At 36.7% G+C, this 24,005-nt stretch overlaps 1 protein-coding gene across 2 annotated transcripts in view; it reads left to right on the top strand.

The window, feature by feature from the left end:
• Positions 1 to 24,005, top strand: part of LOC143234490 (lysosomal cholesterol signaling protein-like) — a 105,421-nt gene that overhangs the window by 31,611 nt on the left and 49,805 nt on the right. Inside the window, exons 8-15 of one of the 2 annotated variants that reach the window (XM_076471882.1) lie at positions 2,766 to 2,921; positions 10,426 to 10,509; positions 11,842 to 12,041; positions 13,467 to 13,569; positions 14,453 to 14,612; positions 16,671 to 16,764; positions 18,336 to 18,543; positions 18,974 to 19,067. In XM_076471882.1, coding sequence (XP_076327997.1) covers positions 2,766 to 2,921; positions 10,426 to 10,509; positions 11,842 to 12,041; positions 13,467 to 13,569; positions 14,453 to 14,612; positions 16,671 to 16,764; positions 18,336 to 18,543; positions 18,974 to 19,045 — 1,077 coding nt within the window. In that variant the 3' untranslated portion in view covers positions 19,046 to 19,067. The remainder of the gene's footprint in view (positions 1 to 2,765; positions 2,922 to 10,425; positions 10,510 to 11,841; positions 12,042 to 13,466; positions 13,570 to 14,452; positions 14,613 to 16,670; positions 16,765 to 18,335; positions 18,544 to 18,973; positions 19,068 to 24,005) is intronic. The other variant, XM_076471883.1, reaches the window with a different exon arrangement.

The following is a 24,005-nucleotide window of genomic DNA, read 5'->3' as shown; positions in this document are numbered from 1 at the left end:
GCAGCGCCAATTGCTAATATTGACCTACACTAATCAAATAGATGGACTAGACAGCCACTCCCATAATGCATCTACGATTTGAATGTGCAAAACCTTCGGATTCATAATGCAGCATGCTAACGTCTACACTATGTTTAGTCCAAAAAGCACAATAAAAGAAAAAACATTCGAAATTAATTCTAAATGTAATTTTAATTATTTAATTTTAAATAGGAAACACAAGCATGTATGTGATCTGTAAAGACTGTCTGCTGTATTAACACGTAATTTTGTTTCATTAGGCCTAATAACTGTAATAAAATTCTAGTTAGTTTACAAAATTTTATTCCAACTATTAAGCTTAGAGTAACTTACAATGCTTAATATTTCGCAGCGTCACTCGTTCATACTCAGGAAATGTTATTGTTTGATTTATTTGTTTTGAATTTCTCACAAAGCTACACGAAGGTTTTCTGCATTAGCTATCCCTTATTCAGCAGTGTAAGACTAAAGGGAAGGTGGTTAGATACAACCACCCACTGCTGACTCTTAAGCTACTCTTTTGCTAACGAATAGTGGGATTGACCGTCACACCAAACGATACTCCCCCTCTCACATTACGAGTGGAGCGCTCTAACCATCTGACCATGCGCATGATTTGATAAGAATAAATACAGGCTCTACGTACGTAAGTTTATTCTTCAAATTATGCGAGGTGAAAGTTTCCCACAATCCTCTAGTGACTGCAACATTACGTGAAAACTGGTAACTGAGGATTCGTTCCGAAGTTTCAGTTCTACCGTGACTGGGGTTTGGTGTTCGAATGTCGAGTTGTGAATTCATCTTGCCGCCAGAATGCTCTTCTCACTTTGTAGAAAGCTATAAGAGTAACAGTTAAATCCCAATAATTATTCGACTACAGAAGGGTTACCCTAAGATGAGAGCTGATGACTAGCCTCTTCCCCCTACCGGATGAGCAAAATCTGGATCATTGTTGTGCGTTCTGTGTACGGCAAGAAATACATCATAATCACCAATCTTGGACAGGGGTGCATTATAAGAGTAATATTTAAAATCCATTATTCAATTTGACTAGAGTAGCCCAAGTATTGGGAGAGTAGGAGGGAGTGTTACTTACCATTTAATCTACGCTTCAAAATTAGGGACAGCTTGAGTGGATAACCCTCGAGTAGCTTTTTTTCCGTACGGCTATGCACAAGCACCTTTGAATAGCTATGCTAATTAATTCTGAGTGAAAAACAACAACAAATAACACCTTAAAGTTTCTTACAGACAGGATAACAATCAAATTCACAATAATTTGAGATAAGTCAACAGTTTTTATTTCATTAAACTCATGTTAAGACCAAATTTAATGTTTAGTTCTTTGATTAGTTACCTATTAAATGTTTCTTATGAGAAGTCGCAATTTTATTACGTACTCAACGAATCACCATAGAAACGATAACCTAAGTGTTTTAGGAAATAGTTTTGTTTCAAAGCGCTTAATTTCACTTTGATAAAAAAACTATTTTTATTAAGAAATTAAGACTTGTTTATAGCTTTATTTTTCTTAACTTTTATATTAATTTGGTTTCTAACTTCGCTAAATATTTAACTATTTAAACCTTACATAATCTATCATGAACACATTCAATTAAAAAATACTATCATAGAAAACAAATTTAGTTAGTTTGACTGAACCTAGGATCTAACGTGGTGACATTAGTTAACGAAAAAAAAAGGCTTAGCTAATAGGCCCAGCATGGCCAGGTGGTTAAAGCATTCGATTCGTAATCTGAGGGAGCAGGTTTGAATCCCCGTCACACCAGACATGCTCCCCCTTTCAGCTGTGAGGGTGTTATAATGTGTAGTCAATCCACTATTCGTTGGCAAAAGAGTAGCCCAAGAGTTGGTGGTGGGTGGTGAAGACTAGCTGCTTTCCCTCTAGTTTTACACTACTAAATTAGGGACGGCTAGCGCAGAGAGCCCTCGTGTACCTTTGCGCGAAATTCAAAAAACAAACAAACAAATAAACAAGCCTTCCCTCTAGTCTCACACTACTAAATTACGAACAGCTAGCGCAGATAGCCCTAGTGTAGCTTTGCGCGAAATTCAAAACAAACCAAACTCAGCTAATAGTTTAATTCATGAATTGTAGTCGTCGACTGGTACACGTTCTTCTGCTATTATATTATCATAAAAGAAAATATTGTGACGTATCTCATTTCGTCCTTCTTTCGTTAAACGATATCCAACTGATGAATACCGGTATCAGGTTTTATTAATCGACGTCAGAATGAGACGTTAGTCGTAACGTAACTAAACACTTCTATAAGACTCGTTTTCTTTTGAAGAGAGATGATATTTATTTATTTTTTTAAAAGAGAGATGTTATTAACAATAGATAATAAATGCAAAGCCTAAGCTTTGCGAAATAAATTTGGAGAGTAATCAAATCATGATTAGGGTCCTAGAACGAAGAAGGCTTAAGGCTTTTTGGTGACAGCAGAAATTATAAATTGAGATGGCGGTTGGAGTTTCACCGAAAGAGAAAAGAACGAATCGACTGAAAGGTAAGACAGGGAAAGCCAGTAAAGCGTTGGAAAATAGGCCTCGTGTTTAGGGTTATTCTAGCGTCTTTTACTCACACAGTGAACCTAAATTTGAATAGGAACTCCAAAAAATATATAGCACTAATTTATTCTTCTGAATAGTTAACATAGGATAAATGTTTGTCTAAAAGACATCTCAAAATAATATATATTTTTTTATTCCTCCAACAGCTGTCACCGGCCATAATCCTGTGTACTGTCTTATCCGTTCCGGTTATGTACATAGCCGGTTTTGTAACCGCCTTGGACGTTTATTGGTTGCCTGAGTATATGTTAAACCTAAAGGAAACGATGCTTTGGTCCTCAATGGTTGGTCTGTTAGCATCGGTAAGGACTTATAATTGCTTGGTGTAATACGTACCATCATAACAGTTTTATTAATGAATTCCAAATACATTACGTCTGATTTTCCTCACTATTTCTTTCGTCAATTTCCTGAAAACTATAAAACCCGTGTTTTAATACCCGTGATGAGCACATAACATAGTATATTTCTTACCTCTGTACTTAACAGGAAAGAAACAAAAATGCAGAGAATCAATTACTGTTTCCCAAGGTTTGTTTGTTTGTTTAGTATTAAGCACAAAAGTTACACAATAGGCTATCTGTGCTCTGCCCACTACGGGTATCGAAACCCAATTTTTAGCGGTGTGAGTCCAAAGACATACCACAGTGCCACTGGGGTCCCTGGAGTTTGACTTTGTCAGTGCTTCGTGTCTTCAAAGATTTCACGTTGGGGGGGGGGGAGATATCCGTAGTAAGTTAAGATTTTAAAATGCTAAAACACGGAGTTCGATTCCCTACAATGAGAGAGAGAGTACAGACAGTCCGTTGTATATCTTTCTATTATGAAAACAACATCGTTGCATAAGGACAAAAATATTCCAAGTTCCTCACGCTGTTAAATGTTTCCTCGTAAATTAGCTGTAAATATACAGGATTACAATGTAAAAATCCGGAGCTTGATCAATACCCCTTACCCTCCACGGTAGACACCTAAATACACCACAATGTGGCTTTAAAAAATAGTATTAAATATTATTGCATTAACACCAAATAAGAAAAATAAATCATATGGAAAATATAGTTTGTTAATAATAAATGTTTCTCTTTGAACTGTCAAAACTTGTACTTCATATAAAAGTTAAATTTCAAGAGGTCAATATATTATGATACTTCGTGTAAACGCTCAAACTGTTTCTATTTTTGTTTGTGATTTCGCGCAAAGCTACACGAGGGCTGTCTTTATTATCCGTCCATAATTTAGCAGTGTAAGACTAGAGGGAAGGCAGTTAGTCATCACCATCCACCGCCAACTCTTGGGCTACTCTGTTACCAACGAATAGTGGGATTAAACGTAAATTATAACGGCCCCACAGCTGAAAGGGCGAGCATGTTTGGTGTGATGGGGATTTAAACCTGCGACCCTCGGATTACGAGTCGAGTGCCTTAACCACCTGGCCATGCCGCGCCGTTTAAATTGTTTTCTTAGCACGAACTACGTGGGGTTCTAAATTTTCATTCCACGTGGTTAAAGTTTATTTAACACTCTTTTAGAAGATGTTTACACGTGTATACGTCAAGGAAAACAAGATTTAAAATGTGTGACAAACAAACGTTTTTATTTTATTTTCAATTTGAATCTGTTAATACTGCGCAAAGCCACTTACAGAGTTATTATCTGCGCATAGTGGTCTGTAAGTCTCACTGAAATACCAGAAGGAATACACCTATATTCAGCAGCCCTTCGCCCCTCATCCGGAAAAGTTTGGACTATTCTTATTTGAATTGACCTTCGTTTTCATAGCGCAACCACTGCACTAAACGCAGTGCGCGTTTTAGGGCAAAGAAACGCGAATTTTGAGTCTATGCGTTAGCAATGTGCGCGTTTTGTTTGAGACGCGGAAACAATCAGCGTTTGGTTTTGCTTGACTTATTTGTGTTTCGTTCGCACGTTTCAACAAACGTCTTTTTCCAGACTATACCCCACCAGTCCCTGTTTAGTGACTTGAAGGAACTTCTGTTTCAGTTTCACTGGATCCATAAATTATACGAAACAAAACCAGCGATGTTAATGGTTAAGTATGTATAGCGATCGGATATTTTATTTAGAAGGCTTAGCATGACCGGTTGGTTACGAGTTGCTCGACTCGTAATCTGAAGGTCGAGGGTTCCACTCCCCGTCACACCACAGATGATTGCTCTTTCGGCCGTGGGGGCGTTATAATGTGGTAATCAATCCAAGTATTCGTTGGTAAAAGAATAGCTTAAGAGTTGCCATGGGTGGTGATGTATATGCGGATTCTTTTTCGCTAGTTTATTAAGCACAACTAGATATCTCTGCTCTTGTCTCCCCAGTGGCACAACAATATGTCTACGGATTAAAAATGCTAGAAATCGGGTTTACGTACCGGGTTTGGTCAAACCATAGATAGCTTTGTGTAGATTTGTGCGTAACTACAAACAAACTCATATATTTGTGCTCCGTTCATTGCGGGTATCGAAATCCGAAATTTAACGCAGATAAGGAGCGCAGAGTTTTGTTTGGAGAGCACCATTAGTTTCTGTATACATATAAAACAAATTCACCGAATTTTTTAGGTAACGGACTAACTCCGTATAAACCATTAGTTTCTACATACATATAAAACAAATTCACAGAATTTTTTAGGTAACGGACGAACTTTTTGAGAATTTCAAAACAAAAATTTCCTCAGCCAGTCGTATGAAACTTCAAGCGCCATCTAATTTATTTTATCTTGCTAGACAATGTACAAAGTATAGAGCGCTTTTGGTCGGTATCAGAGTTTATGTCTGGAAAGTTCTACTCGGTTTTTCCTTCTTTGCTGTACTACTAATTCATATTCTTCTTATTCTTCTCGTTGATTGGATGTTTGACTATCGCACTTCGTTGTTGATATTATGTATTTATAATTTGTGTTGACGTGTTTCAAATCATCTCTGTTGTAATTATTGTCCTGAGTTATTTTCTTTCTCGTATTGCTGTGTCTTGTTTTTTATGCGTCGTACAATTAACTGTTCGTGAATTTTTATATTACACTATGTTTGTTTGTTTGTTTTTGAATTTCGCTCAAAGCTACTCGAGGGCTATCTGCGCTAGCCGTCCCTAATTTAGCAGTGTAAGACTAGAGGGAAGGCAACTAGTCATCATTACCCACCGCCAACTCTTGGGCTACTCTTTTATCAACGAATAGTGGGATGGACCGTACATTATAACGCCCCCACGGCTGAAAGGGCGAGCATGTTTGGGGCGACTGGGATTCGAACCCGCAACCCTCGGATTACGAGTCGAACGCCTTAACACGCTTGGCCATGCCGGGCCATAACACAATGTAACATAAATTTTGTTCCTGGATAGTATGTGTTATTTCTCAATTGCTTATGTTGTAAAAGTACAAAAAAATGGCCATTATTCCTTTTAAACTTTACTTTTGTGACCTGGATAATGAAATTTAGAAATTAACCTATTTTCTATGTAAAAATGGGCAAATTTGCACATTTTCATTTACATAAGGTCTGAATAAAACAACATATGAATCAAGATTTACATGTATTTATACTAAAGCTGTACAAAAATGTTTAGAAGTGAGTAGTTTTTCGAGATTTGCGACTGTAATGTAAATCATTTTCACGTGTCAGCCCCCAAATATAGTCTCCCATTAAGTTTTCGTTATACGCTCCTTGGTAGCGACGTTCAAAGTCCAGTATATCTTGGTGGAAGCGCTCGCCTATCTCCTCTGAGTATGCTCCCATGTTTTCCTTGCATTTATCAAGATGAACGTCAAGGATATGGACTTTCAGGGACATCCTGCAGCCCATTTTGCCGTATTTCTTCACCAGACCATCAACCAGTTCCAAATGATTTTCGGCCTTGTGATTGCCCAAGAAGCCCTAAACCACTGCTAAAAAGCTGCCCCAAACTTTTTTCTTCTTCCTACTTAGCTTCTTGGGGAATTCTTTACACTCCAGGATCTTCTTTATTTGTGGTCCAACAAAGACACCAGCTTTGCACTTTGTCTTAGTCAGCTTAGGGAAGAAGTCTCGAAGGTACTTGAAGGCTGCAGACTTTTTATCAAGAGCTGTAACAAATTATTTCATAAGACCCAATTTTATGTGCAATGGTTGGAACAACACCTTTTGGAGGTCCACTAGTGGTTCACACTTAACATTGTGCCGCCCCACAGAGAACTCGGTCCATTATGGCCAGTACTTCCTGTTGTAGTGCTCTGCAGTGTCCCTGCTGTTTCAAAGGTAAAGATAACAGGGAAACTTGGTAAAGCCTCCTTGGAGACCCATCAGGAATGTCACCATTTTGAAGTCTCCTATAACCTCCCAGCCATACTCATCATACTTTAAGACTTCTAACAAGGTCTTGATACTGTTGTATTCCTCTCTGAGATACACCAAATGAGCCAGGGGAAGAGACGGATACTTATTCTAGAAACTTCTTGTAAGTTCTGAAACATTCTAGAAAGTTCTTGAAAATTTTATATCAGCTACTCTGCACTGAATCTACCTGGAATGTTCTGGAAAACAAGTAAATTTGAAAATATCATTACCCAGGTCGCAAAAGCAAAGTTTGAAGAGAAAAAAAATAGATTCCATTTACTTTAGGCATAAGCAATTGGGGAATAACACTTTCTGCCCAGGAACAAGAAAAAGTAAAAACTCTGTTACAAAGTGTTTTGTTATGTAAGAATTAGTGTTTGGCAGTGTTCATGTGTTGCTGTCCTGTTGATATTGTGTAAAAACTCACAAATAGTTCCTCTGACAACTTCAGTGACTGGGTTTGATGCGTCTTCTCGACTGTTTTCCTCTTGTGGTTGTTGTGCGATGTTCACTGTGGCTTGTGTTTTCTTCGTTTGTTTGTGAGTTTCATTATTCTGTTTTTTGTTGTTTCTGAGTAGGCGTAAGTTTTTGTGTTCTCTGTTCGTTGTGACGTAGTAACAAGGATGTGCCTATTTCCGTACTGTGTGTTGTGTTTGTTAGTTTTAAATCTCGCGCAAAGCTACAGAGGGCTATCTGCGTTAGCCGTCCCTAATTTACCAATGTAAGACTAGAGGGAAGGCAACTAGTCATCACTACCCACCGCCAACTCTTGGGCTACTCTCTTACCAACGAATAGTGGGACTGACCGAACATTATAACGTCCCTAAGGCTGAAAGGACGAGCATGTTTGGTGTAGATGGATTCGAACCCGCGACCCTCAAACTACGAGTCGATCACCTTAACCACCTGTCTGTGTGTGTTGTTTTTTTCTCATAGTGAAGCCATATCAGGCTATCTGCTATGCCCACCGAGGGGAATCGAACCCCTTATTTTATCGTTATAAATCCGTAGACTTACCGCTGTCTCAGATAGGGACTGGTATGTTTGTTTGATTTACGTTAGCTTACGTGTTTAAGATACGTGTTTTGAAGTATTTATACTTGGAACATTCTGTATAGTTTGCTGTGTGTGTGTGTTGCTGGCAGTCACAGTGTCCTAGGAGTCACAAATACCACTAGTATTTTAGTGTTTTCTACTGTATCTTTAATACCAAAGAATGTGACCTCTGACTCGGTGCAAACGTCGAGACATTTCTGTTCGTAGTTTCCGCTTCTTACAATCCCGAGGTACAGTGAATCAGTTCTAGGAGCAGGACTTAACGATTTGAAACAAGTATCTCGTTGAATTCATATACCTACAGTCATGTGAAAAAGTTAGGACACCCTATGAAAGCCTGTGCATTTTTGTAATATTTTTGGATATATAGATATTTAATCTCAATTTTAACAATTCTGAGAGATTACAGGAATATAACTAAACAATGAAAACTGAAGAAAAGACTTTTCAAGATCTTCTGTAAATGTAATTCTACAAAAATACATATCCTAACTGGGAAAAAAGTTAGGACACCCTACCCTCTAATAGCTAGTGTTACCCCCTTTGGCTGAAATAACTGCAGTGAGACGCTTCTTGTATCCATCTACCAGTCTCTGACATCGGTCGGAAGAAAGTTTGCTCCACTCCTCAATGCAGAATTATTTCAGCTGTGAGATGTTTGAGGGGTTTCTTGCAATGTACAGCCCGTTTCAAGTTACCCCACAGCATCTCAATGGGATTGAGATCTAGGCTTTGACTCGGCCATTCCAGGACTCTCCATTTCTTAGTTTTCAGCCAGTCCTTGGTGGATTTACTGGTATGTTTCGGGTCATTGTCGTGTTGCAGGGTCCAGTTCCGCTTCAGCTTTAATTTTCTTACAGATGGTCTCACATGATCCTCAAGCACCCTCTGATACACAGTAGAATTCATGGTGGATTCTATGATTGTGAGCTGTCCAGGCCCTGCTGCAGCAAAGCAGCCCCAAACCATGACACTTCCACCTCCATGCTTCACAGTTGGTATGAGGTTCTTTTCCTGGAATGCTGTATTTGGTTTACACCAAACATGTTCTCTGTTCTGTTGTCCAAATAATTCAATTTTGGACTGATATGTCCAAAGAACATTATTCCAGAAGTCCTGGTCTTTGTCTACATTCACTCTGGCAAACTTCAGTCTTGCCTTGATGTTTCTCTTAGAGAACAAATGTTTCCTCCTTGCACACCTCCCATGCAAGTTACACTTGTGCAGTCTCTTTCTGATTGTAGAGACATGCACTTTCACATCAACAGTAGCCAGAGCCTGCTGTAGGTCCCGTGATGACATGTTAGGGTTTTTTGGAGACCTCTTTTAGCATCTTGCGGTCTGCTCTCGGGGTGAGCTTGCTTGGACGACCAGACCTGGGCATGTTGGCAGTTGTTTTGAAAGCCCTCCACTTGTTGACTATTTTCCGGACAGTAGAATGGCTGATTTCAAAATCTTTTGAGATCTTTTTAAATCCCTTACCAGACTCATAAGCTGTTACAATTTTCTTTCTGAAGGTCTCAGACAGCTCTTTTGCTCTCACCATGGTGCTCACTCTCACTTCAACAACCAGGAGCACACCAAACTAAATGTCTGAGGTTCAAATAGGGCAAGCCTCATTCACAATGCTGAGTAAAGATTTTCTAATCATGTGCACCTGGTGTGATACACCTGTGTGTGAGTTGAGCCATTTTAAGTGGGAATAAATATGGGGGGTGTCCTAAATTTTTCCTCAGTTAGAATATGCATTTTTGTAGAATCACATTTACAGAAGATTTTGAAAAGTCTTTTCTTTAGTTTTAATTGTTTAGTTATATTACTTTAACCTCTCAGTATTGTTACAATTAAGATTAAATATCCATTTATCCAAAATTCTTACAAAAATACACAGGTTTTCATAGAATGTCCTAATTTTTTCACATGACTGTGCATAATGTCACATCTAGAGACAGTTTTACAGTGCTCCACGTAGTTGTGGAAACCGCGCCTCCTTTAGGTGAGAGTAAATCTTAATTATTTAATTAATGATTATGAAAACTGTATATGATTATATTTGCTAATCGTTCGCTTATTAAAATCTGCTTTAGCAGATTATCTCCAGACCTGATATAACAAACCAACAGCAAATGTTTTACATTACCGTATCTCAGAATGGCTGATATGGGTATTAACACTTCTACTGATAAACGGAGAACAACGTTTTGACCTTCCTAGGTCATCTTCAGGTTAACCTTTTTGTTAATACCCATATCAGCCGTTCTGCGATACATTTTTATTTCAAGTGGTTTTCTCGTCACAAAGAAGTTCTATGTTACAGTTAGAACTCCCCCTGTGGCTAAATTTCTAGTTAACTTATTCTATGTTACAGTTAGAACTCCCCCTGTGGCTAAATTGCTAGTTAATTATTCATATTGTTTGTTTCTAGACCTGTGTGCTTGTGGTTCTTCTTGTTGGAAGCCGATGGAGGAAACAACCTCACGTAAACGTCTTCTCCTTGGTCATCAGCCAGGTTTGTTACGAGATGTCCTGCAACTATACCTGGGTTGTTGGTTTTATTCTCGTCACGTGACGTTAAAATAACGACAATAGCTGGTGGTTTAACCACGTAACATTAAAGTAACAATAAGTAGCTGGCGGTCTTATCACGTAACGTTAAAGTAGCAATAAGTAGCTGGCGGTCTTATTACGTAACATTAAAGAAGCAATAACTAGCTGGTGGTCTTATCACGTAACATTAAAGTAACAATAACTAGCTAATAGTTTTATCACGTAACATTAAAATAACAACAACTGATGTTCTTACCGCGTAAAATTAAAACAACAACAGCAGATGGTATTTTTACGACTTAAAATTAGAATAACAGCAATCTGTTGGTGTTCTTAAGACGTATGGTAATAAAGCAACACCCATATTATATGTTTAGCACATGTGATTAAAGTGAAATTAGATGATATTGTTGTCTTATATGATTAGAGTTACAACAGTCGATGTGTATCTTTACGTATCGGTAAATATCAGTTGGATTGTATTATCATTATTATTGTTAGTAGGCCCGGCATGGCCAAGCGTGTTAAGGCGTGCGACTCGTAATCTGAGGGTCGCGGGTTCGCATCCCCTCGCGCCAAACATGCTCGCCCTTTCAGGCGTGGGGGCGTTATAAAGTGAGGGTCAATCCCACTATTCGTTAGTAAAAGAGTAGCCCAAGAGTTGGCGGTGGGTGGTGATGACTAGCTGCCTTCCCTCTAGTCTTACACTGCTAAATTAGGGACGGCTAGCCCAGATAGCCCTTGAGTAGCTTTGTGCGAAATTCTTAAACAAAAAATTATTATTAGTGTATATAAATAAAATTAAAAAAGAAAAGTTTCTTATCATATATAGTTTAAATAATAATGGCTAGATGGCGACACTTAACATTTAACAAATAAGATGGTTTAAATAGCATTGGTAAAAACTGGTTTAGTAATCACTAAGATAACAATAGCAATATAAAATTGTTGTTATTGTAGGCTCCCATTTCTGGTTGATTATGAGTTACGCGATCAAAATGAAAGCAGTATTTTCTAGACAATAAGTAACACTTAAGTGTCAGTTGTTTCAAAGTTGTATAGATTTCAATAATTGCTTTCAACCAATTTTTAGGAGTTTTCACAGCTTTGGTTCCTGCGCTTGGTGTTATTTTATTAGTTTTAGACATTGCCACCAGGTTGTTATTGGCTTTTGACATTTTACTTATGTTTATATATTTCCTTTTTGTTGGGTAGTAACTGCTGTGTTTACTGTTTTTAAAAAAAATAATTATAATTTCTCTTTCGTCTTATTACGGTTCTAATTAATTAACAGGTTATTCTTGGTTCAGGAATTTTGTTCTGGACAACTTTTACAAGCAGTTCGAAATGGTTTAACAATCTTCAGTCTGCCTGGATAACCTATGGGCAATTGACCTCCAGAATATGGACAGCTATCATCGCTGTGGTTATAGTTTTGCACCAGCGTCGCTCTGCGGAGAAATTCGGTATTTCTTTTCTAATATTCGGATTTGGGTAAGTTATCTATAACAGTCCCTAAATTGATAAATTCAATTATCACAAAGGTATTCAGAGTCATTATTTTAATATTAAGAACTTTATTTTTAATTTCTATCACCTCGAAATTGTTATAAATTTTGATCAAAGTTTAGCTCACTAGGTCCAGATAGAACAGTGTTAAAATATTTTTGGAAGTAACATATTTAAAATAATGAAGGTAATATTCTGTAAAAAACTACCGTGCACAGTAAATTAATTTACTGTAAATTTAAAACATTAATCATGAGACTACTTTTAATTATGGATTTCGTACACTCATTGTTGACGACGTTTTCGGCCATAATCCTAATAACATCTCACTTGATTTCTTCATCTTATGTAATTTAAATTCGAAAGTTGCTTGAAATAGTTTGTAAACATATGAGCAATAAGATAGAACAAAATAATACCTTATTGTGAGTAAAACATTTCCTTACGAAGTCCAATAAAATCATAAATTATTTTCTCGTATGATTCAAACAGTTTATCAGTATAAAAATTCCAAACACATATTCAACAGCAAAAACTGATGAAAGTTGCAAAAACGAAAAGTATTAATATGCATGGATAAAATCACACTGGCCGTTACTATAAAGGTTACTGGTATTTGTACAAATAAGCATATTCTTTAAAGTTACTTTGGGTTTGTCTTTAGCTGTTTGAGATCGACTAATGATTTGTGAATTAGTTTCCTCTAGGAGGTTTATTTGTGGAATGTTTGGTACTACGATGAAGATACTGAAACAAACATCAGTAACTTATCTTTAGCAAAAGTGTAACAATGTTTAAAACGACAGGTTAAACTATACTTGGTGATAATGGCTACGCAACTGGTCATTTGGTGGTAAAAGCGACACACAAACAATAAAGAACAACAAATGTTATACGTTTTCATAACGGTTTTATTTAGTTTCTGTGTTACGAAGAAAATTAAAACGGTTTTGTTGTTAAATAATTTATCTGTTTATGTATTTGCTATCAGTCAACTTCTTTGTGTGTTTGTTAAAAGATTAAAAGTTTCTACGCATGTCTGCAGTTGTTAAAAGATTAAAAGTTTCTACGCATGTCTACAGTTGTTAAAACATTAAAAGTTTCTACACATGTCTACAGTTGTTAAAAGATTAAAAGTTTCTACGCATGTCTGCAGTTGTTAAAAGATTAAAAGTTTCTACGCATGTCTACAGTTGTTAAAACATTAAAAGTTTCTACACATGTCTACAGTTGTTAAAAGATTAAAAGTTTCTACACATGTCTACAGTTGTTAAAACATTAAAAGTTTCTACACATGTCTACAGTATATATTTCCATTAAAAATGTAACTTTTTATTTTATAAGTTTTACTATTATAAATGGAATCTTGCGTATAGAATGTTATTTATTTTCATTTTCTTTGATAAATAGAATGCCAGCACTAGTAACAGTGGGGTTACTCATAGGCCGAAATCTGTACCACTCAGCTTGGATTGATGAAGGTTTACCGATATTTTTATACGGCAAACTAGAGGTAAGTATTACTGATATTACGTCATAACATGTTGTTTTACTTTAGAGGGGTTTTAGATATGTATTGAATGTGAGTATGTAATAGAATCTCCACCTACTTGGATGATCCACGTACATTTATAGCACGCGCGGACTGAGCACACAGATTAAAACTTTGTCCACTTCTACATTGATCTTGGAGTTTTAATAAGACTTCATTAACACTATAGTTAAATTAATGATACTGATTTATAAACAGTTGTTTTCGGAAAATGGAATTTGTGAACAGTGTTTTAGAAACGTTAGAATGAGTTTATGGACACTGATTTGGAGTGGTAGCAGGAGTTTATGGACACTGATTTGGAGTGGTAGCAGGAGTTTATGGACACTGATTTGGAGTGGTAGCAGGAGTTTATGGACACTGATTTGGAGTGGTAGCAGGAGTTTATGGACACTGATTTGGAGTGGTAGCAGGAGTTTATGGACACTGATTTGGAGTGGTAGCAGGAGTTTATGGACACTGATTTGGAGTGGTAGCAGGAGTTTATGGACACTGATTTGGAGTGGTAACAGGAATTTATGAACTCTGATTTGGAGTGGTAACAGGAATTATCTCAAACATTATTTTTTGGAGTTAGTACAGTATTTTTGATATTATGTATTGTCTCCGTTTTGAATTCAGTGAATGACGTTTGTAGAGTGAAAACCGTTTGCTTGTCTCAATGTTACACAATAACATCTGGTTTATAATAGTTTACATATTAAATAATTGAAACTGATTTGTACGTCACGATATGAATTGTTTCTGAACTGTTCTACAGCTGGTAACGATGTACCATAACGAAACGTAGATAACTGTTCTAATTCCCCATGAGGAACATTAACAGTTTCATTGTACATTTCAGGTTTTGGTTTCGGTTGTTAATCAAAGTTTGTGTCTCTTTATAACATTTATGGGTCTTATCTTGTTCCATCGACACGAAGAAACTCCAGAGAATTTCGACAACAAAACCAATAACGAAACTATTAATACCATTTACAAAGCAACAAATAAAGACAAAAAAGGTAAATAGATGTATTAATATGCGAATACTATTAATGTAAATTAAAATATATTATACTGACAGATATTGTGATAATTGTAACAAGATATATTGTGAGTTGTTGCTCATGTAGAGAAATATGAAATTGCTACTTTTAATAATGTGTGTTATGTAATGTATAGAACACATAAATATTCTACGTATTATAACTGTTTGTGGTCATATTAACTAATAGTTTAATCAGTTCTATATAATTTGGGCTTTTATTAAAATATCCATTTCTCGGACATATTTTTTTTAAAAATTCGACAAAGGTATATATAATTTGTTTTTCTATAATACTATTGTTCATTTGTTTTGCCTTATGAATTTCACGGAAAGCTACACGAGGGCTATCTGCGCTAGCCATCCCTAATTTAGCAGTGTAAGACTAGAGGGAAGGCAGCTAGTCATCACCACCCACCGCTAACTCTTGGCCTACTCTTTTACCAACGAATAGTGGGATTGACCGTCACATTATAACGCCCCCACGGCTGAAAGGGCGAGCATGTTTGGCGCGACGGGGATGCGAACCCGCGACCCTCAGATTACGAGTTGCACGCCTTAACAAGTTTGGCCATGCCGTGCCCTTACGAAAGGAACACGCCCAAAGAACGTAAAAGAAAGCCAACTCACATAACGTATATGTATGTCCCTTCCCTGTGGGTCAATGGTACGTTTACGGACTTACAAATTAAAATACTTTAAAAAAGTAAAGAAAAACACAAAGGTTAAATTGTCACTTTTGAAGAGAAACTCGAAATCAGTTTTCTCTCGTTTAATTTTTAACCGCATGTTTCTGTGTCCTTGTGTCAAAAAATGTTTTTTTAAAAAAACATCAATTTTCTTAATATTAAAGTTTGTATAAAACTCTTATAATTTTCAAACTAATACAAAAAATATTCAATGTTTCTTGGAAAAAGACAGTGTGGAGTGCCGAATTGTAGATTCGAGGGTTCATGGATTACGTCCTGTTGCTTCAAAGTCACGCCCTATACTTTGGAATCGTGAGTGTGTTATAAGAGTAACGGCCAGATCCTACTATTCGATTAGATTGTTCGTTTTTTGAATTTCGCACAAAGCTACACGAGGGCTATCTGCGCTAGCCGTCCCTAACTTAACAGCGTAAGACTAGAGGGAAGGCAGCTAGTCATCACCACCCACCGCTAACTCTTGGGCTACTCTTTTACCAACGAAGAGTGGGATTGACCGAGCTTTATAACGCCCCCATGGCTGAAAGGGCGAGCATGTTTGGTGTGACGAGGATTCGAACCTGCGACCATTAGATAACGAGTCGAGTGCCTTAACCACCTGGCCATGCCGGACCGTTTTCAGTTGGATAGTCCAAACGTTGGCGGTGGGTGATGTTGATTAGCTGCCTTTTTTCTAATCTGTCAGATCAGGTAATGTGATATCCAACAAACATAAAATTTCACGGTCGTAGAATACGCACCATTGCAAAATAGTTCACTGTTATAGAATGGAAACCTGGCTATTGCAGCTGACTAGTAATTTAGGCTTAGCCAACAACATTCACCATTTTTCTGAAAACCAGATTAGAATAAAAGAAAAAAACCTTTGTTATATATATATTTACTCATAACCACCATACAGCTTTACAGTTTTAAAATTCGGCAAATAAAGGATCAATCATTACGTGAGAGAGAGAAATTATAGAGACCGGTTTAAGTAGGTTTAGTTGATGTTTGGAGAATTTCTAGGAACCTCAAAAAATGTTCAAATATTAAGCGATAGCACTGCATAAACCTATTTGGTCGATACAGTATTTCTGTGTTTTTTGTTAAAGCATGTTAACATAAGCGATGAGCTATTCGTGTTACGCTTTGTGGGAGGTTTAGGCCCCAATTTTTTATTGTTATTAGCCGGAAATATTTTAGGCTAGAGACTGTGTAGAATACGTCCATCAGTGACTCTTTAGTATTATTTTGGAGATTCGTAGTGAATTCTGCAACAGGATGATAAGGTAAGTGATTTCTGTATAGCTAGATACAGTTGCCTCTTTCCTATATTTTCTTCCCAGATATTGAGAAACCAGTTTCAGGCGTAATGATTTCAAAACCAGAAGTTTCGAAGTCAGTTAACAACTATAGAACGGTTGTCTCAGAATATTTCAAGTAAGCTTCTTGATTTATATTTTTTATAATTTTGTATTGATATTTAATGTTACATTCAAATACCTTTCTTTATAATTCTATTTTCTTTAAAATGCTAATCGTTTAATAAAGTTAATACTTCGTCCATTATTGTCGTTTTAGCGCAACAATTGGCTATCTGCGCTGTGTCCACTGTGGGGACAGTTTCGTTTATACATTTATAAAAAAAACATTTGTTTAAAGGTTGAGTTGAAAATCAGTTTCAACGACAGAAAATAATATTTTAACAGGTAACAATTACCTTACAAATAATGTATTACTTTCTTGTGCAAATGTATTTCGACTATAAGATTAGCTGTTATATTATACTATAATGGAACTCTTGCTTGGATGATACTGGAAAAACATTTTCATCACGCCATGTACAACCCCCAACTTTGCGAAATTTTTATCTTGTGTGCATGTAGATTTGCAATAGGGTGTCACGATTTCTTCGTTTCACCTCCGTTTTCTGTCACGAAAAACTTTATTGTTTTCCTTTCTTAGGGTGCAAATATGATGTCACGAATATATCATACGCACATCTAATGCACTGGAGCCATCTATGTAAATATAATTGTACTGTTTGTTCTATGTCCACATAAATACTATACTTGGTGTGGATGGATTTTCACCAAAACTGGTATAGAGACACATTAGACCTATAGGGAAATACATAAAAATTTTCAGTTTTGCGGGTTTTTACGTGTGTTTTTTTACCACTACTTTGCTACTGTTGATTGAACTTCGCCATATTTGGTATGAAGATTTGTTGGATCCATGAAGATATACATTCAAATTTACAGTTTCACATTTTGTGGTTTGCTGTTTTTATGAGCATTTTGGGTTTTTTAAATTATGTATATAGAGGAAACAACTTTTCATGTCCTAAGATAGCCTTTCAGGGTACAGGTACCCCAGCTAATTACTTATAACTAAGGTGACGGTCAGATTTAGTGAAATAAAATCACTTAAAAATTAAGGGTTGTTTTGTTAGCAACAACAAACAACACTGCATTTATATAAAACTAAAATCCGAAAGATTTTATCATCTGTTAACAGACCTTATTGACTTGACTTTCATTAGTAGCTAACTTTATTCCTCTGTTAATAGTTGATATAAAGACATGCCCTCTGTCCATAAATAAAATTAAAACACGCCACCTGTCAATAGATAAAGAAACACTTTCAGTAGTTTAACTAAAGACACGATCTCTTGTTAGTAGCTAGAGTGTGTGTGTCTTCTTATAGTAAAGCCACATCGGGCTATCTGCTGAGTCCACCGAGGGGAGTCGAACCCTTATTTTAGCACTCTAAATCCGTAGACTTATCGCTGTACTAGCGGGGAGCAATAGCTAAACAAACACTTTCTGTCTGTAGTTTAACTAAAGACATGATCTCTTGCCAATAACTAAATAAACGCCTTCTGTCAGTAGTTAAAGCTGAAACATAAAAATATTGTGCCTTAAGTGTTGTCAGATATGTTTATGTTTTATCTCCAGCCTGCTTAAACAGTTGTATTTCTTTACTTTTTTCCCGTTGAATCTTAAAAGGAAAATACAGAACTCTGTAAACCTTCTCTACTGTCCTGATGTCAAACCACCAGAGGTGTTGCACGGTACTCCTGGATTTTTTCGGAAAATGTCTGCTACATATATCGACTTTTTCACTTCGAAACACTTTTGTTCCGCCATCATTAAATCCGATGATACATTACACCTTGTAGTCCTGATAGTTCTTCAGTGTGTATCCATGGCAACAGTAGGTGTTACAACACGAGTTTTAATTTTAATTGACTTTCCATCATTTGATTGTACTCTAGGATATAACACCAGACTCTTGGTTAATGATACGATTAGTTATATAACCACTAAAATGTTAAATGTCACAGATGAAAATTATGTCTTCATAAATTTCTTCTTGAACGCTTGTTTAAAATAATAAACAAAATACAGTTCAAAGCACAATTTTTCTCACTTTTCCTAATAAAACAAATTTTGTTACTTTTGAAAATAACTCTCTCAGGAGGTTCGAATCATGTATTTGAAACTGTAGGCTAGTTTTAAATAAAATCACGTTTATTGTTTAAAACTACATTGATTTATCATTACTTAATTATCGTAATTTCGGCTATCTTTCTAAATAATTATGTTATTTCTTACACGTTTGTGCTTGTATGGTTTTATTTCAGAGTTTGGCTCTAAGTATATGGAAGTTGGCCGTCCCGCATTTGTTTGGACCCTTTGTTGCCTTGAGTTTTTAATGCTGTCCTAAATGTTGGCCAGGTAAGAGATATCGGATGTTGTGGATGTAAGAGGAAACGGATTTTATATAAAAAAATTATCAACAGAGTTGCTTTCTGTGAAAACCTTTCGTGATGTTTAAACGATTACGTGCACTCGTTAATGGCCCTTATGGACCACCGTATACACCACATGAGGTATAGTTCCTCTTTTCAAAACAAACTACGAAACACTGTATTCTTCAAGTTTCACATTCAGAGCGGCTATTTGTTGAATTACACGCCAGGCTACTACATGGCGCTGGCTGTCCCTACTTCTAATGTTGAGGTGATACATCGGTTAATAAAGGCTATCAGTCTATATCACTCATCGCCAACTTTATGGTTCATCCTTACAAAAAATAGTGGGATTGGTTCTAAGTTTCTATCACCCTCACGGCTGTAAAGGCGAGTAGTTTGATGACGGGAGTTAAATTCTTCGATTGTTAATCGAGCTATGTAACCACGAGGCCAGGCCAGGTTGCACTTCGGCTATGATATTAGAGATATAAAAGTCCCACCTCAAATGGATGTACCAGTTAGAAGAGACAGTATTTTTCAGTTTTTTTTCAGTTTATCCAAACTTCTATGCCACCCACCAGCTGTTGTAGCCAGTAGTTTTTATTACTTTTATTGTTTTGTCCACACCTCTATGACACCCACCGCCTGTTATAGCCATAGATTTATTACTTTTATTGTTTTGTCCACACCTCTGTGACATCCACAAGCTGTAATAGCCATACTTTTATTACTTATATGGTTTTGTCCACACCTTTATGACATCCACCAGCTGTTATAGCCATAGTTTTACTACTTATATTGTTTTGTCCACACCTCTATGACATCCACCAGCTGTTATAGCCATAGTTTTATTACTTATATGGTTTTGTCCACACCTCTATGACATCCACCAGCTGTTATAGCCATAGTTTTATTACTTATATGGTTTTGTCCACACCTCTATGACACCCACCAGCTGTTATAGCCATAGTTTTATTACTTCCATTATTTTGTCCACACCTCTATGACACCCACCAGCTGTTATAGCCATAGTTTTATTACTTATATGGTTGTGTCCACACCTCTATGACACCCACCAGCTGTTATAGCCATAGTTTTATTACTTATATGGTTTTGTCCACACCTCTATGACATCCACCAGCGGTTATACCCATAGTTTTATTACTTATATGGTTTTGTCCACACCTCTATGACATCCATCAGCTGTTATAGCCATAGTTTTATTACTTATATGGTTTTGTCCACACCTCTATGACACCCACCAGCTGTTATAGCCATAGTTTTATTACTTATATGGTTTTGTCCACACCTCTATGACATCCACCAGCTGTTATAGCCATAGTTTTATTACTTATATGGTTTTGTCCACACCTCTATGACATCCACCAGCTGTTATACCCATAGTTTTATTACTTATATGGTTTTGTCCACACCTCTATGACATCCACCAGCTGTTATAGCCATAGTTTTATTACTTATATTGTTTTGTCCACACCTCTATGACATCCACCAGCTGTTATAGCCATAGTTTTATTACTTATATGGTTTTGTCCACACCTCTATGACACCCACCGCCTGTTATAGCCATAGATTTATTACTTTTATTGTTTTGTCCACACCTCTATGACATCCACAAGCTGTAATAGCCATACTTTTATTACTTATATGGTTTTGTCCACACCTCTATGACATCCACCAGCTGTTATAGCCATAGTTTTACTACTTATATTGTTTTGTCCACACCTCTATGACATCCACCAGCTGTTATAGCCATAGTTTTATTACTTATATGGTTTTGTCCACACCTCTATGACATCCACCAGCTGTTATAGCCATAGTTTTATTACTTATATGGTTTTGTCCACACCTCTATGACACCCACCAGCTGTTATAGCCATAGTTTTATTACTTCCATTATTTTGTCCACACCTCTATGACACCCATTAGCTGTTATAGCCATAGTTTTATTACTTATATGGTTGTGTCCACACCTCTATGACACCCACCAGCTGTTATAGCCATAGTTTTATTACTTATATGGTTTTGTCCACACCTCTATGACATCCACCAGCTGTTATACCCATAGTTTTATTAATTATATGGTTTTGTCCACACCTCTATGACACCCACCAGCTGTTATAGCCATAGTTTTATTACTTATATGGTTTTGTCCACACCTCTATGACATCCACAAGCTGTTATACCCATAGTTTTATTACTTATATGGTTTTGTCCACACCTCTATGACATCCACCAGCTGTTATAGCCATAGTTTTATTACTTATATGGTTTTGTCCACACCTCTATGACACCCACCAGCTGTTATAGCCATAGTTTTATTACTTATATGGTTTTGTCCACACCTCTATGACATCCACCAGCTGTTATAGCCATAGTTTTATTACTTATATGGTTTTGTCCACACCTCTATGACATCCACCAGCTGTTATACCCATAGTTTTATTACTTATATGGTTTTGTCCACACCTCTATGACATCCACCAGCTGTTATACCCATAGTTTTATTACTTATATGGTTTTGTCCACACCTCTATGACATCCACCAGCTGTTATAGCCATAGTTTTATTACTTATATTGTTTTGTCCACACCTCTATGACATCCACCAGCTGTTATAGCCATAGTTTTATTACTTATATGGTTTTGTCCACACCTCTATGACACCCACCAGCTGTTATAGCCATAGTTTTATTACTTATATGGTTTTGTCCACACCTCTATGACATCCACCAGCTGTTATACCCATAGTTTTATTACTTATATGGTTTTGTCCACACCTCTATGACATCCACCAGCTGTTATAGCCATAGTTTTATGGCTTATATGGTTTTGTCTACACCTCTATGACACCCACCAGCTGTTATAGCCATAGTTTTATTACTTCCATTATTTTGTCCACACCTCTATGACACCCATTAGCTGTTATAGCCATAGTTTTATGGCTTATATGGTTTTGTCTACACCTCTATGACATCCACCAGCTGTTATACCCATAGTTTTATTATTATATGGTTTTGTCCACACCTCTATGACATCCACCAGCTGTTATAGCCATAGTTTTATTACTTATATGGTTTTGTCCACACCTCTATGACACCCACCAGCTGTTATAGCCATAGTTTTATTACTTATATGGTTTTGTCCACACCTCTATGACATCCACCAGCTGTTATAGCCATAGTTTTATTACTTATATTGTTTTGTCCACACCTCTATGACATCCACCAGCTGTTATAGCCATAGTTTTATTACTTATATGGTTTTGTTCACATCTCTATGACACCCACCAGCTGTTATAGCCATAGTTTTATTACTTATATGGTTTTGTCCACACCTCTATGACACCCACCAGCTGTTATAGCCATAGTTTTATTACTTTTATGGTTTTGTCCACACCTCTATGACATCCACCAGCTGTTATAGCCATAGTTTTATTACTTATATGGTTTTGTCCACACCTCTATGACATCCACCAGCTGTTATAGCCATAGTTTTATTACTTATATTGTTTTGTCCACACCTCTATGACATCCACCAGCTGTTATAGCCATAGTTTTATTACTTATATGGTTTTGTCCACACCTCTATGACACCCACCAGCTGTTATAGCCATAGTTTTATTACTTATATGGTTTTGTCCACACCTCTATGACATCCACCAGCTGTTATAGCCATAGTTTTATTACTTATATGGTTTTGTCCACACCTCTATGACATCCACCAGCTGTTATACCCATAGTTTTATTACTTATATGGTTTTGTCCACACCTCTATGACATCCACCAGCTGTTATAGCCATAGTTTTATTACTTATATTGTTTTGTCCACACCTCTATGACATCCACCAGCTGTTATAGCCATAGTTTTATTACTTATATGGTTTTGTCCACACCTCTATGACATCCACCAGCTGTTATAGCCATAGTTTTATTACTTATATGGTTTTGTCCACACCTCTATGACACCCACCAGCTGTTATAGCCATAGTTTTATTACTTCCATTATTTTGTCCACACCTCTATGACACCCACCAGCTGTTATAGCCATAGTTTTATTACTTATATGGTTTTGTCCACACCTCTATGACACCCACCAGCTGTTATAGCCATAGTTTTATTACTTATATGGTTTTGTCCACACCTCTATGACATCCACCAGCTGTTATACCCATAGTTTTATTACTTATATGGTTTTGTCCACACCTCTATGACATCCATCAGCTGTTATAGCCATAGTTTTATTACTTATATGGTTTTGTCCACACCTCTATGACACCCACCAGCTGTTATAGCCATAGTTTTATTACTTATATGGTTTTGTCCACACCTCTATGACATCCACCAGCTGTTATAGCCATAGTTTTATTACTTATATGGTTTTGTCCACACCTCTATGACATCCACCAGCTGTTATACCCATAGTTTTATTACTTATATGGTTTTGTCCACACCTCTATGACATCCACCAGCTGTTATAGCCATAGTTTTATTACTTATATTGTTTTGTCCACACCTCTATGACATCCACCAGCTGTTATAGCCATAGTTTTATTACTTATATGGTTTTGTCCACACCTCTATGACACCCACCGCCTGTTATAGCCATAGATTTATTACTTTTATTGTTTTGTCCACACCTCTATGACATCCACAAGCTGTAATAGCCATACTTTTATTACTTATATGGTTTTGTCCACACCTCTATGACATCCACCAGCTGTTATAGCCATAGTTTTACTACTTATATTGTTTTGTCCACACCTCTATGACATCCACCAGCTGTTATAGCCATAGTTTTATTACTTATATGGTTTTGTCCACACCTCTATGACATCCACCAGCTGTTATAGCCATAGTTTTATTACTTATATGGTTTTGTCCACACCTCTATGACACCCACCA

This window comes from Tachypleus tridentatus, chromosome 12 (genome assembly GCF_004210375.1).
Source record: "Tachypleus tridentatus isolate NWPU-2018 chromosome 12, ASM421037v1, whole genome shotgun sequence".
NCBI classification, from domain to species: Eukaryota; Metazoa; Arthropoda; class Merostomata; order Xiphosura; family Limulidae; genus Tachypleus; species Tachypleus tridentatus.
This window is presented reverse-complemented; position numbering and strand designations above follow the sequence as displayed.